We start from the raw sequence: 13145 nt of genomic DNA on the forward strand, positions 1-13145 counted from the left end.
GCAAACCCAAAATTGGGTCAGCTGTTCAAGGACGGTTATAAAATCTCATTTAATAATTGGTATAAGTAAAATTGGTCTACAATTACAAGCTATTGTCAGTGAAAAATCACAATTGCATATTTCTCATTAGTATTTTTTTAAGCTGGACGTAAAGCTTTACGTAGCAAGTAAATAAAATCAAGGTATTATTATATGTTTTTCTATCCAACTTATCAATAAATCATTAGCTGTCGCTGGCCAGATTTCGCCAGGGTCTGAAGTGCTGACTCTTGCTATAGAGCTTCTAGCAGATCTTTAGTTAGCTTATATTCTATGTTTATTTTACTGTAAAGTATGTTAATATAGAACATTTTTTAAAACATTTTGTCAACAAATAGTGTGTAGTTTTAAAAAAGTAGTATTGGTTAACACTACTTGCAATGTGCTATTTAATTTATTAATAATATTGCTAATTCAATGCATAAATGCAATTTGTTTGATTTTTGACAGTTTTTGGTGCAAGTTTTTGACATGTAGCTTTGGGGTGATAGTTAAAAAAAAAACTTGCCAAACATCCCAGAAACATTAAGTTTGCTGGAAAATGTTCACCTTTGGAAACTTATCAATTGCTCCAACTTTTTATTTTATAAATAATAATGTATGAAACATACTTTGAAATTCAAATACTCATTTATTAATTTTTGTAGAGGAAGAGCAGCGTTTGAATCGATTTTTAAAGGAGTGTGAATTAAGTCGATTAATGCATGACCTGCTAGGGACGTATGTGACAATGGAAGAATATTTCATGAAGGAATCCATTCAAAAAGTATAATTTTTTTTTTAAACAGGTTACATTTATGTCTTATAGTATTTTATTTTTGATATATAATTTTGATTTTTCTTCATATCTGTCACAGGCAGTCAACATGGATTTAATTGAGGAAAATTCTCTCACTTCAAGTATGCTTGATGATGTATTTTTCATTACAAAAAAATGTCTCAGGTAAGATCTTTTAAACAGCTTTAATTGAATCTTATTTACTCAAATTATTTTCTGAATTTTGTCTCTACTTTTTTTTATTGAACCATTGGTGAAAATAGTAGAAAAATAAATTCTAAATTATTGCTTTTTAATTTAACCAAAGGAGAAGCATTTCTTTCATATCTCATATATTTTGTTACTTTAAGGTAAGGTAATAGAAATACTTTGAAACCTCCAGAAAGTATATGTATGTATCCTTTGTAGCGACCACCTCTATTTACGGCCACTTTTTGGAGGCGCAGAATTTTTCCCATAGACTTTGTGTTAAAGAAACCTTGAGGAGAAACCATTAAAACCTCTCCCAGCAACATCTGCACCAAATGCGGAAAAGGTCAAATAAGAAAACACGAAAAAATATCAAAACAAAGAATTTCACGAAACAAATAAGTAGATTTAAATCCATTCAAAATATTTGTGTGAGACTCCAAGTTAGAGAGCTCTTTTTGGCGCTACAACCTCGTGTTGCAATAAGGACCTCAAGTTGCAAGGCACTAAAGACGATGCTATCAATAATTTGCCTTTAGCGTTAAAAGTAAAATTAGAAAAAAAAAATTATTTTACATAAAAGCAAGCATCTTAAACAAACGTCTTCTCATCTTTTAAAGCTAACTAATTTTTATGATATAAAATTAAACAGGGTGCGAAGCGTTTGTAAAAAGTATTTAAAGGTGCTTTTTTGGGAATTTCGTTTTTAAAAGCTTTGAAAGGTGCTTTTTTCAACTGGCGTTTTTAAAAAGTGCTTTTTTTCGAATAATACTTTTTTTCCCGTCAGTGATATCTGGTGGATCCCATGCATTTCAAGAAAAATGGGCAGTTTGCTACTTAATCATTCATGCGGACTTCATGTCATACTCACGTTATGACTTGCTCATGCGCGCACACTTGAAACCGAAACCCGAGTGCTCTAATTCGGATAGAGAATATCAGATCCTTATGAAATGTTTTTCTTTTTAATTTATTTTAATTTTGTTCTTGTTTATTTTATTTTACTTCTAACACTTTTTTTGACGTAGGGGGTAAAGGTACTTTTGTTCTGAGTTCAGGGCCAAGTTGAATTCACTCGGTGATATGGGAAAGTACCGATTGTTTCGATTTACACCCGTTTCTTTTTGGGTTTTTTTTAACGCTAAAACTGTTTATAGAAAGTTTTGATTTTTCAATAATATCATTGATTGAATATGAATTTTTTGAGTGCTTGAAAAGTTTTTAAAGAGTGCTTATTTTTGATTCAAAGATTTGGCTACGCACCCTGTTAAATACAAACTTAAAAATAAAAATTTATTTAAAATAGCTTTATCATTCATAATTAGTAAATTTGTTTTTACACACATCATTTTACATCATTTACACAAATAACTGCAGAAAACTCTAACCACTGTACAGTGAAAGATCTCACTCAGGGGCACTGTTATATGGTGAAATAGTCGTTCACTGAGGTTGGTCGCTCTTATGGATTACCTCCATTGACTTCAAAATGTTATTGAAGGTACATGATATTATGAAAATGATTTTAATTTTAGTCAATGTCATTTCCTTGGTGCAGAAATGCCACTTGTGTTGGCCTCACAAAAACCTGATCCATGAATAAAATTTAGTTCTATAAAAAAAAAAATTTCCATTCATAATACAGTATAGAACCCGTTATCCGGAAATAGGAAAACCAAAAAACCGGAACGAAATTCGATAAATTTTCCCACCATTATAAAAAAAAAAAATTTTTTTCCTTATAAAATTTTAGGACTTTTTCGTTCTTTTTTGAAAGATGTTTACCTTACCATCATTTTGGAAATAATCGTTAGTGTATTGCTCCATCGTTTTTTCTTCTTTTTAAGATTATTTCCAAAAAAAAATTTTTTTTAGTTGGGTTTAACAATAAAAAAGCGGCTTTTTGTAGCGATTCAGAAAACCGGAAAAATCAGTTATCCGGAATAGCGATGGTCCCGATCGTTCCGGATAATCGGTTCCCTACTGTAATAATTATAAGGTTTTAAATTTGTTAGATGTATTGGATATTTTGCAATCTTTACAATAATCTAATTTGAGTTTCTTAATAGAAGAGCAATTTCAAGCTCCAGTGCTGATATAGTGTGCGCGATGTTGAACAACACCATTTCTTTGCTTCAAACTGATTTCCATGACTACTTGAATGAGAAATTGAAATTAGGATTTCCATCCAGTATGTTAGATTTCAGCCAAGCATACAGTGTTTTTCAATCCAGTCCACAGATCCAGTCTTCTGACATTGATAAATCAAAAATTGAATTCCTGGTAAGCTCTCTTTACCTAATCAGGTTGTGTCATCATAAATTGAAGCGGTCAATGTTGGTGACATTTTTATAATAAGTTTTTTGTTGGTTTTGGAATATCAATCACTGATTCAATTGTTGTTTGCAAATAAGGAATTATGTTTATGTCAATTGTTACTAGTGATGAGATGGGCTTAGGATTGGTTATACATAGTAGGTTTTTGAATTATAATTAAGTTTTCATATCAAACCATTTTTTAATAAGCAAAAAAAAAATTAAGTACTTCATCCACACCGCCGAATGCGCAACATAGAATTTAACTCAATGTTAATGCATCTGTTATATACAAAATAAATAATTAAATGGTTAAAAATAATTAAGTAATTATTAAATTTTCAATAAATGATCTTACTTTAAATCAAAAATAATGCTCTTCAATAATTTTTATAACTTTTCAAATTTGTATTGTTTAAAATTGTGCATAATTCCAAGATTCGCACAGGTCAGGGAAAACTGGAATTGTCAGGGAATTTTATTTTTACTTTAAAAAAGGGAATAATCTGGAAAAGTTACAAATTTTTACAAAAATCTTGGAAAATTCCTTTAACATACCTGGAAAATAATCAGTCTTAGAATAGTCAGTAACAGTAATCATTGAGATTCAAGTTTAATAATTCTAGCATCTACTACAATCATTTATAAAATTCAACATTTTAGTGAAACTTTTCCACGATTCCATTCTCATTCTATTATAAATTTTTGCTCACAATATCTAATATTTGGCATTACAAATATTAAAAAATTCAAAGTTTTCTGAGGAAAAATTGCATAATATAGATAAAATATGGTATTGATTTTCTTAGAAATGTACCAGATATACCTGGAAAAATCAGGTAATTTTTTTATCTGAAATTGAGTGGGAACCATGCAATTCTAACAAAAAAAATCGTTAATGTGCTATGTCAATAAATACTAATTTAAAAATATCCCTATTTTATGTAAAATTATTAAGCACCTAAAACATAATAAATTAATAAAAAGAACCTTACTTAGCTAAAAATTGTACCATATAAAACAATCACATCATGCCTTTTAATTGTAATTTGATTTTAAATGTTATTAAATTAAATGAATCTTGTCTAAAGTATCCCACAGAGGCAAATTTTTCACAATACTTGATCCAGGACCTGTCTTTTAGATTGGGTTCAAAATTGCAAGGCTACAGAGTTGAACATTGGTTGTCATGAACTCAGAATTGGGACGGTTGTTCAACACTGGTTATAAAATAAAATGTTGAAAAAGGTTTTTTTTTTTTTGTTATTTTTATTTTCACATGTCAGTTATTTTTATTGCAAAAATGTAGACTAATCTTAAATTTATTTATAACTGCCTTTTTATTGGGTACTTAATTCTTGTATTTTTGTTTAAATTTATTTATAACTGCTTTTTTATTGGGTATTAAAATTCTTGTATTTTTGAATTAGGTCACATTGAACAATGCAGAAGTAGCATGTGAATTGGTTCGAACTCTCCGAAGCAATTTAGAAGTAAATTTTAGACATTATATGATATTTATTGTATGAATTGGAAAAATAACTGAAAATTGTGTTTGTTTTTATAGGAGGAAGTTAGAAAAATGTTCCCACATGCTTCTGACCAAGATGGAGCAAAACTTGATGTAATGCTACTTAAAACTATTACTTATATTAATATAGAAATTCTCAAAATTTTCATGTGTGTATTTCCTCTCTTTCCAACATGTCAATCTGAATATTTCTTACCCCTCTCTAATAAATAATGAATCTGATTAAATTTGGACTTTTTGATTTGTTTTGTTATATATCAATTTTCGGCCAATTCCGAAAAAAATCAAGGCATCACAAACCAATATTTGAGTTGTAAATAGATATTTTATTTTCTTCTAATAGTTTTAATATATTTCAAAATTTGGCTGGGTCACATGTTGGTGAATTTCTCTTTTTAGATTTATCCCTTCTTGCAAACAACAATTCCCTAATAAGCAGTAAATGGCTGAGGATGATTAATGTCACCGGACAGAACCTATCAGCGAATGTCAGATAGCTCTGTCTTTTTTTTTGTTTTATTGTTTTTCCTTTTTCTCTGCCTCTGTTTTTTAATTGGTTGAAAATTTTAATATAACAGTGTACGAAATTTTATTTTTTAGAAATATTAAAATTTATAAATTAGTACTTTTTAGCTCTTTAATTTCTAATTAAATATCGTAACCATGTAAGCAAAAATAGTAAGCTCTAAAAAAGCTAAAAGACATAGCAAATTAATGGTAAAATAATCTAATAAGGATTTCATTACTTTCAACTTTTTTCTCTTGATATGCATTCAATAACTCTACTTAAAAAAAGTATATAAAAGCACTTGATTACAATAAAATAGAATGTCTGATTCAATCTGTAAAAAAAAATTGTTTTTAATTTCCTAACATTTTACATTCGTTTTATAACAAAAGAAATTAAGCAGTATGTGACATGAAGACATAAAACCATTACATCAAATGTTGGTTTTGTTAAATTTTTTTTGCAAAATTTATTCATAATTTATTACAATGCACAAAGCATTATCTTTAAGAATCAATCTGTTACGAAATAAAGGGTTATGATCTTTACACTATAAAAGAACATCCTTTAGATGAAAATATACATTGCTTGTATCTTTCTGTTTGAAATAACCATATTTATCATGTACCATTTTTCCAAAAACCCACATTTTAGCTTGGGGATTTTATGCATTTTAAGAACCCACACTAACAGGCATAGGAAAAGGACTTCTATTAACAGTGAGCAGTTGCCAACTTGGCGACCATTTTGGGGTCATTTTTGGCAGAAAAGCTGTATCTACTGTCAAGATGTTTGAAGGCTCTGGATGCATTAGAGAGCAACTTATTTTGTCAAAGATTGGCGACTTTTCTCTTACAAAAAAGGAAAGAAAATTGCAAAGGATAAATTTTAAACAATTTTAGTTTTGTTACATGAATTAAGTACCTTTTGTTTACGCATAGTATCATCTAAAGTAGCGACTCCCAAATTGGATTGCAAGGAACTCTTGGGTTCTGCGGAAAGGTCACAAGTTTCCAGAGTTAGAACAACATTATCCGTTATGAAACTATGTAATAAAATGTATATCTTATAAAGTTTTCACTAGTTATTTAATATTGATCTGAAAACTATTCTCAACACTTATTTTCTCCTTTTTTTCAATTATTTAAACGGAATCAGCTTTTGAGCTCTTTCATTTTCAGTTCATGCATTCAATAAAATCAAATTATGAACTAGAATAATGTCACTTTAGGATTCAACTGTCCGACATAAAACCCAATTTTAAGACTTGTATTGTTAAAAGTACAGGATGAAAAAATTTCATTCTTCATTCATTTATTAAATATTTTCTATTTAATGAATAAATTTTTAGTTCATTAAATCTTTTCAAAATAAATAATGCATAGCTGCCAACATAGAGAGAAAAAAATCCAGTAGATTTTACGAAATAGTATAAATTTCACGATAATTGTTGCATAATGTACTAAATATTTTAGAAGTAGGAAATTCTAGGGATTTTCTTAGTCATCAAAGTAGAAAAACTGCAATATTCTATAGTTATGATTGGCATTAAACATACTTGAAATGTTATGTATTACGTTTACTCATAATTTTGAACATTAATAGGCATTTAATTCACCAAACATAGTTCAAAGATTTTTTAAAAGTAATTTAAAAAGATTACTGTGAGTAAAAATAAACTGAACATTTTAGAACAAAAAAAGTTTTGGATTGATTTCTATAAATGAAGTTTACTTCATTATGTATTAGTAATACTTTTTAATTATTCAAGCAATAATCTGCACAAAAAATTAATTTCAAAAGGGATTTTTTAAGGAAACTTACTCAATTTTTGGAATTTTCTAAATTGTACAAAAACCAGGAGAATTTTAAATAAACCAGTAGACCAGGAGAAACTGGCAAAATCCAGTAGTCTACTGGAAAATCCAGTAGAGTTGGCAGCTATGATAATGGGTCTTAAGTTGATTGATGTTTTTTATAATTGTTAATGAAATTTCTTCTAAGTCTCAGAATTTTACTAAAAGAAGGTTGACTCTTTAGGATTCCATAGCGAAAAAAAATTAAGAACTGCTGATCTAAAGGACAGAAAAAAGAATTCAATTTTATTTTACATGTTTTTCAGTTTTGTCTTTGTGATTAACACCTGGTTTCACATTATCTTTCTTTTTGTTTGAAATGCTAAATTTGACTGGTAGTTTAATATTTTTAATGGTAGTTTAATATTTTTTTACTAATTGGAATATATTTAAAGATGATTGTAAACAATGAACCAAATGGCCAATTTTGGATTGTTCATTTATTATTATAGTATATTAGGTCAATCTCCAATGACAAGTGTCTTAATGCAAAATTCTCCTGATACAGTAGGGAACCGATTATCCGGAACGATAGGCACCATCGCTATTACGGATAACTGATTTTTCCGGTTTTCTGAATCGCTACAAAAAGCCGTTTTTTAATTGTTAAACCCAACTGGAAAAAAAAATATTTGGAAATTATCTTAAAAAGAAGAAAAAACGATGAAGTAATACACTAATGATTATTTCCAAAATAATGGTAAGATAAACATCTTTCAAAAAAGAAAGAAAAATCTGAAAATCTTATGAGAAAAAAAAATTTTTTTTTTAAATGGCGGGAAAATTTATCGAATTTCGTTCTGGTTTGTTGGTTTTCCGGTTTTCTGATTTCCGGATAATGGGTTCTGTACTGTACTTTAAAGTCATTTTGTTTCATTTTAGTATTGATGGTCTGAATTGTTTATTTCTTTTAATGCATAATTCAATTGATACTTTTTATACAATCATTTTATTAGTATTGATGGTCTAAATTGTTTATTTCTTTTAATGCAAAATTTGACTGATACTTTTTTATACAGTCATTTTATTTTATTTTAGTTTTGATGATCTGAATTGTTTATTTCTCTTGATGCAAAATTCTACAGTTACTTTTGATCTTAATTGTTTATTTCTTTTAATGCAAAATTCTACAGTTACTTTTTTAATAGTCATTTTATTTTATTTTAGTATTGATGATCTGAATTATTTATTTCTCTTAATGCAAAATTCTACAGTTACTTTTTTATACTGTCATTTTTTATTTTTAATATTGACAATCTGAACTGTCTATTTCAGAGCTGCTTATCGGATTTGACTTCCGTGAATTTCAAATTGCAGCAGCTCATCAGTCATGGTCGCAGTCACCTGTGCTCAACAGTAGTTAAACCTCGTATAAAACCTTGGGTTGATGCATTTCAGTCCGCTAGTCATATTATCACTGAAGTAAGTACTCTTATGCTATGTGTGTGCAACTTTTTTTATTTCTACTTACTGGTATAATGAATTTTACTATCACCACAGAACATATTGAAAGATTAAGGTTTTCTGTAGTGTAATTCAAATCACACTTATCTCCCCCTCAGTCTGAGCCCCAATCTTGTAGCGTCCACCATGAAAAAGGGAGGGGGGCAACACCAATAATTTGTACTGACAAATTTTTTGTTGGTATTATATTTCATTGATCAAATCAGTTGGTTCCTTGAGTGTAGCGTTTTTAAGTTTTAGCTTTTTACAATGAACTCTATAGAAATGATGAACTCTTAACACGCAACATGAACTCCCTATAAAAAATGAAACCTTCTTAACATAGAGTTCATGTGAAAATTGAATTATTAGTGTTATTTTACAGTTAAGAGAATTTTCTGGGGCAAGAAAGCAACTTAAAATATAAAAGAAATGAAATGGGTCTCCTTTTACAAGTTTAAAGTTACTTTTTTTTTATTGTTGAAATGAAATTTTGGTGTGTTGAAAAAGTCCTATTAGCAAAATTCTCAAAAGTTTCATGTGGCCCTAGATGTTAGTAAAAACTATATTGTTAAAATTAAATGTAATATCGACGTATATTATAAAAATACTTTCATAATTCATCACTGTTGTGTCCCTTTTACATTTAAACTGTATTAAGTGTTTTAACATAATTTGAGTAAAATAAAAATTTTAAATTATTTATCCCTGCATTTCATTTTTTCCTTTGTTGCATTTTCTTGTACATAGAATAGTGATACCCTCTAAATCAATTAAATGACGTTTTATTTCCTTCTTATTTTTTTCTATTTATGCAATTCAGAAAGGTATAAACAATTTTAAGATATAGATCTTTTACTACAAATTTTGCTGCAACTGGGGAAAAAAATTTCATTAGCTTTTTATTAAACTTTTCCTATTTATTTTAGGATGAATTTTCCCAATATGAAGCAAATGATGGTATGAGGCCCTTTATACAGAATTTTATAATTAGCACAGACACTTTTCTAAAATCCCTTAAAGTAAGTATGTATTTATGAATCTTATAACATGTTTTATCTTTTTACTATTATTTAAAACATCACGTAATATATATTGGTTTTGCATTTATTGTATTTTTTATGTCATTCCTAGGCTAGTTTAACTACGAGCAATTTTGATGCCTTAGTAAGCCTTTTAGCATCTGAACTTACTTCTCATTTTGAAAAAGCTGTTATGGCCTGTCAATTCAACAGAGTAAGATTTTTTTTATCCACGTTATTTAATTTTTATTATGACCACACTGTAATGAATAATTGTTTGCCACCAATAAGTTCTATAATTGTTGCTATAAGTTTAACATTTCTGTTTATTCACTCCGAAATGACCCTAGCAGCAAAATAACTTGGGCCCTCATTGGGCCAATATTCATGAATCTTGGCTCAATAATGGTTTAAAGAGCCATTATTTCCGCGATGTTGGTCATATGTACAATTGTCGGGTGTAACTGAAATTTACAGCCACTTTACAACCAATATTGTTCCTGTATAAAATTTTCTGATTCACCCGATATTTTACAGCCACTTTACAACCAATATCGGTCTTACATACAATTGTGAGATTCACCCCATATTTTATATCCATTATAGGTTCTAAATTGGCCAATGTAGGCCCTATATGGGCTATTCTAGGACCAATAGTAGAAAATATTGATGTTCTAATATTGAGCCCAACTGGAGCCAATGTAGAATTGTTGCTAGGGGAGTTCTATCTAGAAATTGTAACCTTTAAAACCATGATGATGTTATGCCAGAAACCAAGCATAATGCCATTAAGCTTTTTCACATCAGATCCAAAGAGAGAAAAAACTCAAAGCTAAACTAAAAAAAAAAAAAGAGTAGCCTGTCTTGTCTTTTTTCATTTCCTTGTTTTCAAGCTCTTGAGGTCTCCTTCATCCTCTTACAAACATCTCTTAGAACAAAACTAACTATGGAAAATGTCTTTTTTTTTATTCAATCAATGATCAAAGCTTGTTAAGAAAATTTTTGTGAAGATTTGCCTGAGTTGCTTGACCGACTTACTCTTGTTAAAATTGAAACAGATATATATCTTTGGCAAAGTTGGGTTATGATTTGATTGACTTGCATAAAAAATCCTGGGTGACATTCTTGATGCATGTGTAGTATTTTTTCAGTACATATTTAAAATACAGATGCATACCAATATAAAAAAATACATGTTTTTATAAAAATATTAATAAAAAAAACTGCAATCCATGATGAACTATAACATAGTCTGTCCTGTACCATTCTATTCCAATTTGAGATATGCCTCAACCTCATCTCTTTCTCAGCCTTGATTGACCTTTAACCATTTGATGCAGATTTGACACTGACATCCCTTTTATATATATATATATATNAATAACGGGATAGATATGTATAATATATATATTTTATGATGCTTAAATTATGAGCAAAAATATATTTTGGTATTTTTAATTATAAAAAACAGTCTAATAGTTGCTAAAAGAATCTGTTAGATTAGCGGAATTATATTTGCCCTAAAATCTAAAAAAAATAGCTTCAATTTTTTTTTTCTCTCTCATATTTGAAAATTCATCAATAATTAATTTTCTTCGATTTAAATAACTGCAAATTTGAAAAATTATTGTTTTCAAATGAGCTGTGATTGAAAGATTTTACTTTAATGCAGAAAAAGACACTGTTGTTTCATGCATTATTTCATAACCATAAATTATTAAAACACTAAATATAATATTTTTCCTTTAATAAATATTTTTCCTTTATTTTGACCTAAGTAAATAGGAAATATGAAAAAAGTATAAAAAATATGTTTCATAAAATTTTTGCTTCAAAAGGTTAAAAATCTTCCTCGTACGTTAGTTTTCCATTCTCTTCACCATTGGGCAAATTATGTGCCCAAAACCATTGGATTATTTTTGATTTTATATGGCATATATCTTTTTCTTAAACAGTTTTTAGATTTTGTGGTTGAATTGTTTCTACCACACGCCGCCCTCTCTCACTGATTCTCAAGATTATTCTTTCTCAGCTAATTAGATAATATCTTTTCTTGTTGTTTTTTTTCTAAGTTCATGTTTCATAGATAACTTTTGGTTTGAGTACTAAAAGTTATTTATGATATTAAGTACAGTTTTTTCACCCTTGAATTTTGTTTTCTTTAGATCTCATGCAAAAAAGCGTACTACTTGATTTTTGGCACAATATCATTGTTTTCTGTTACAATTGAGCCCAAGTAACTTGAGTACTTGAATTAAATAACTCTTTCGTTCTTTATTTCTCCCTTTACCTTTATATCAGTTTCATTGCAATCTTATTTAGTCTTTCTTAAATTAATTTTCAGACCAAAGACACTGGTTTCTTTGGCCAACTTATTATGAACAATTCAATCAAGGTCCTCTTGTTTCCAGTCATCAAAATTATATCATGTGCAAAAGTAAAAATTTGTGTCGTTCATATAAATATACAAGAATTGTTTTTTTTTTTTTCCGGTGGAAAAAACTGTCCTTGAAGAAATTTTTGATAATAAATGAAAAATAAAAACTTTTTTCAAAAAGAAATATCCAAGATTTAAACATTTTGTAATTGCAGTCTAAAAATTTTAATTTCCACGATATTTATTATATCATTTTTAATTCATTTATTATATCATTTTATAATTGTATAAAGAATTGTTAAAATATCATAATCAAATTTTATTAATGCTACTAAATTATTGCATACACATACTAATTGCTTACTAAACGTATGCACTACTGCAAATCACAGGGGAATTCACAATTACAAGTAGCATACTAATTTGTATAATGAAGTACTGTTAAGAATAAATACTTAAACTGACTCTTAAATAACGTCATGTACATTAGGGGTGCACAACCTTTTTGAGTGAAGGGCCACTTGCACAGCTGGTTGGCTAGCGAAGGGGCGCACATGTATTTAGACATGTTAATGACAAATGTAGTAATGTTTATTTAAACATTAGTGTTCCATTTTTTTTATCAATAAACTTAGTAATATCAATAACTTAGTAGTGTTCCATTATTAGAATTCATTCAAAAATAAAAAACTTATACTTTTTTTTTTACAAAAAAAAACTTGCTATTTTTGTTATATGAACAATAGATTTATCAAAATAAATAAACATTGAAGAAAAGAAATGTTTTTTTTCATCATATCATGCAATACGAAAATTCATTTTAGAATTAAATTCTAATAAATAAATAAAAAAAACTGCAATGCCCACAAAATGAAGATAGGAAAAAGTTTAGTCATATTTAAGTATTATAAATTCAAATTAAATATTTTAATTGAAGAAAATTTATAGGTTTTAAACAAAAGCCTAAAATAAAAACAAAACTGTGATAGTTCAAAATAAAATTCAATGCTTATTTTGTAATGTACTTTATTATTTTATTTTATTAATTATTAGATTTTTTATATCGTAAACATTTTCCTTTTTTTT

The 13145-nt window shown here is 28.1% G+C and overlaps 1 protein-coding gene across 1 annotated transcript in view; it reads left to right on the forward strand.

The window, feature by feature from the left end:
* The window catches only part of LOC107451240 (conserved oligomeric Golgi complex subunit 4), a 38757-nt gene that overhangs the window by 18905 nt on the left and 6707 nt on the right, over positions 1-13145 (forward strand). The window contains exons 12-19 of the mRNA XM_016067278.3: positions 687-805; positions 897-982; positions 3076-3289; positions 4753-4815; positions 4890-4946; positions 8493-8639; positions 9590-9682; positions 9795-9896. Of these exons, the coding sequence (XP_015922764.1) occupies positions 687-805; positions 897-982; positions 3076-3289; positions 4753-4815; positions 4890-4946; positions 8493-8639; positions 9590-9682; positions 9795-9896 (881 nt within the window). The remainder of the gene's footprint in view (positions 1-686; positions 806-896; positions 983-3075; positions 3290-4752; positions 4816-4889; positions 4947-8492; positions 8640-9589; positions 9683-9794; positions 9897-13145) is intronic.

The sequence above is a fragment of the Parasteatoda tepidariorum genome, chromosome 10, assembly GCF_043381705.1.
Source record: "Parasteatoda tepidariorum isolate YZ-2023 chromosome 10, CAS_Ptep_4.0, whole genome shotgun sequence".
Lineage (NCBI taxonomy): Eukaryota > Metazoa > Arthropoda > Arachnida > Araneae > Theridiidae > Parasteatoda > Parasteatoda tepidariorum.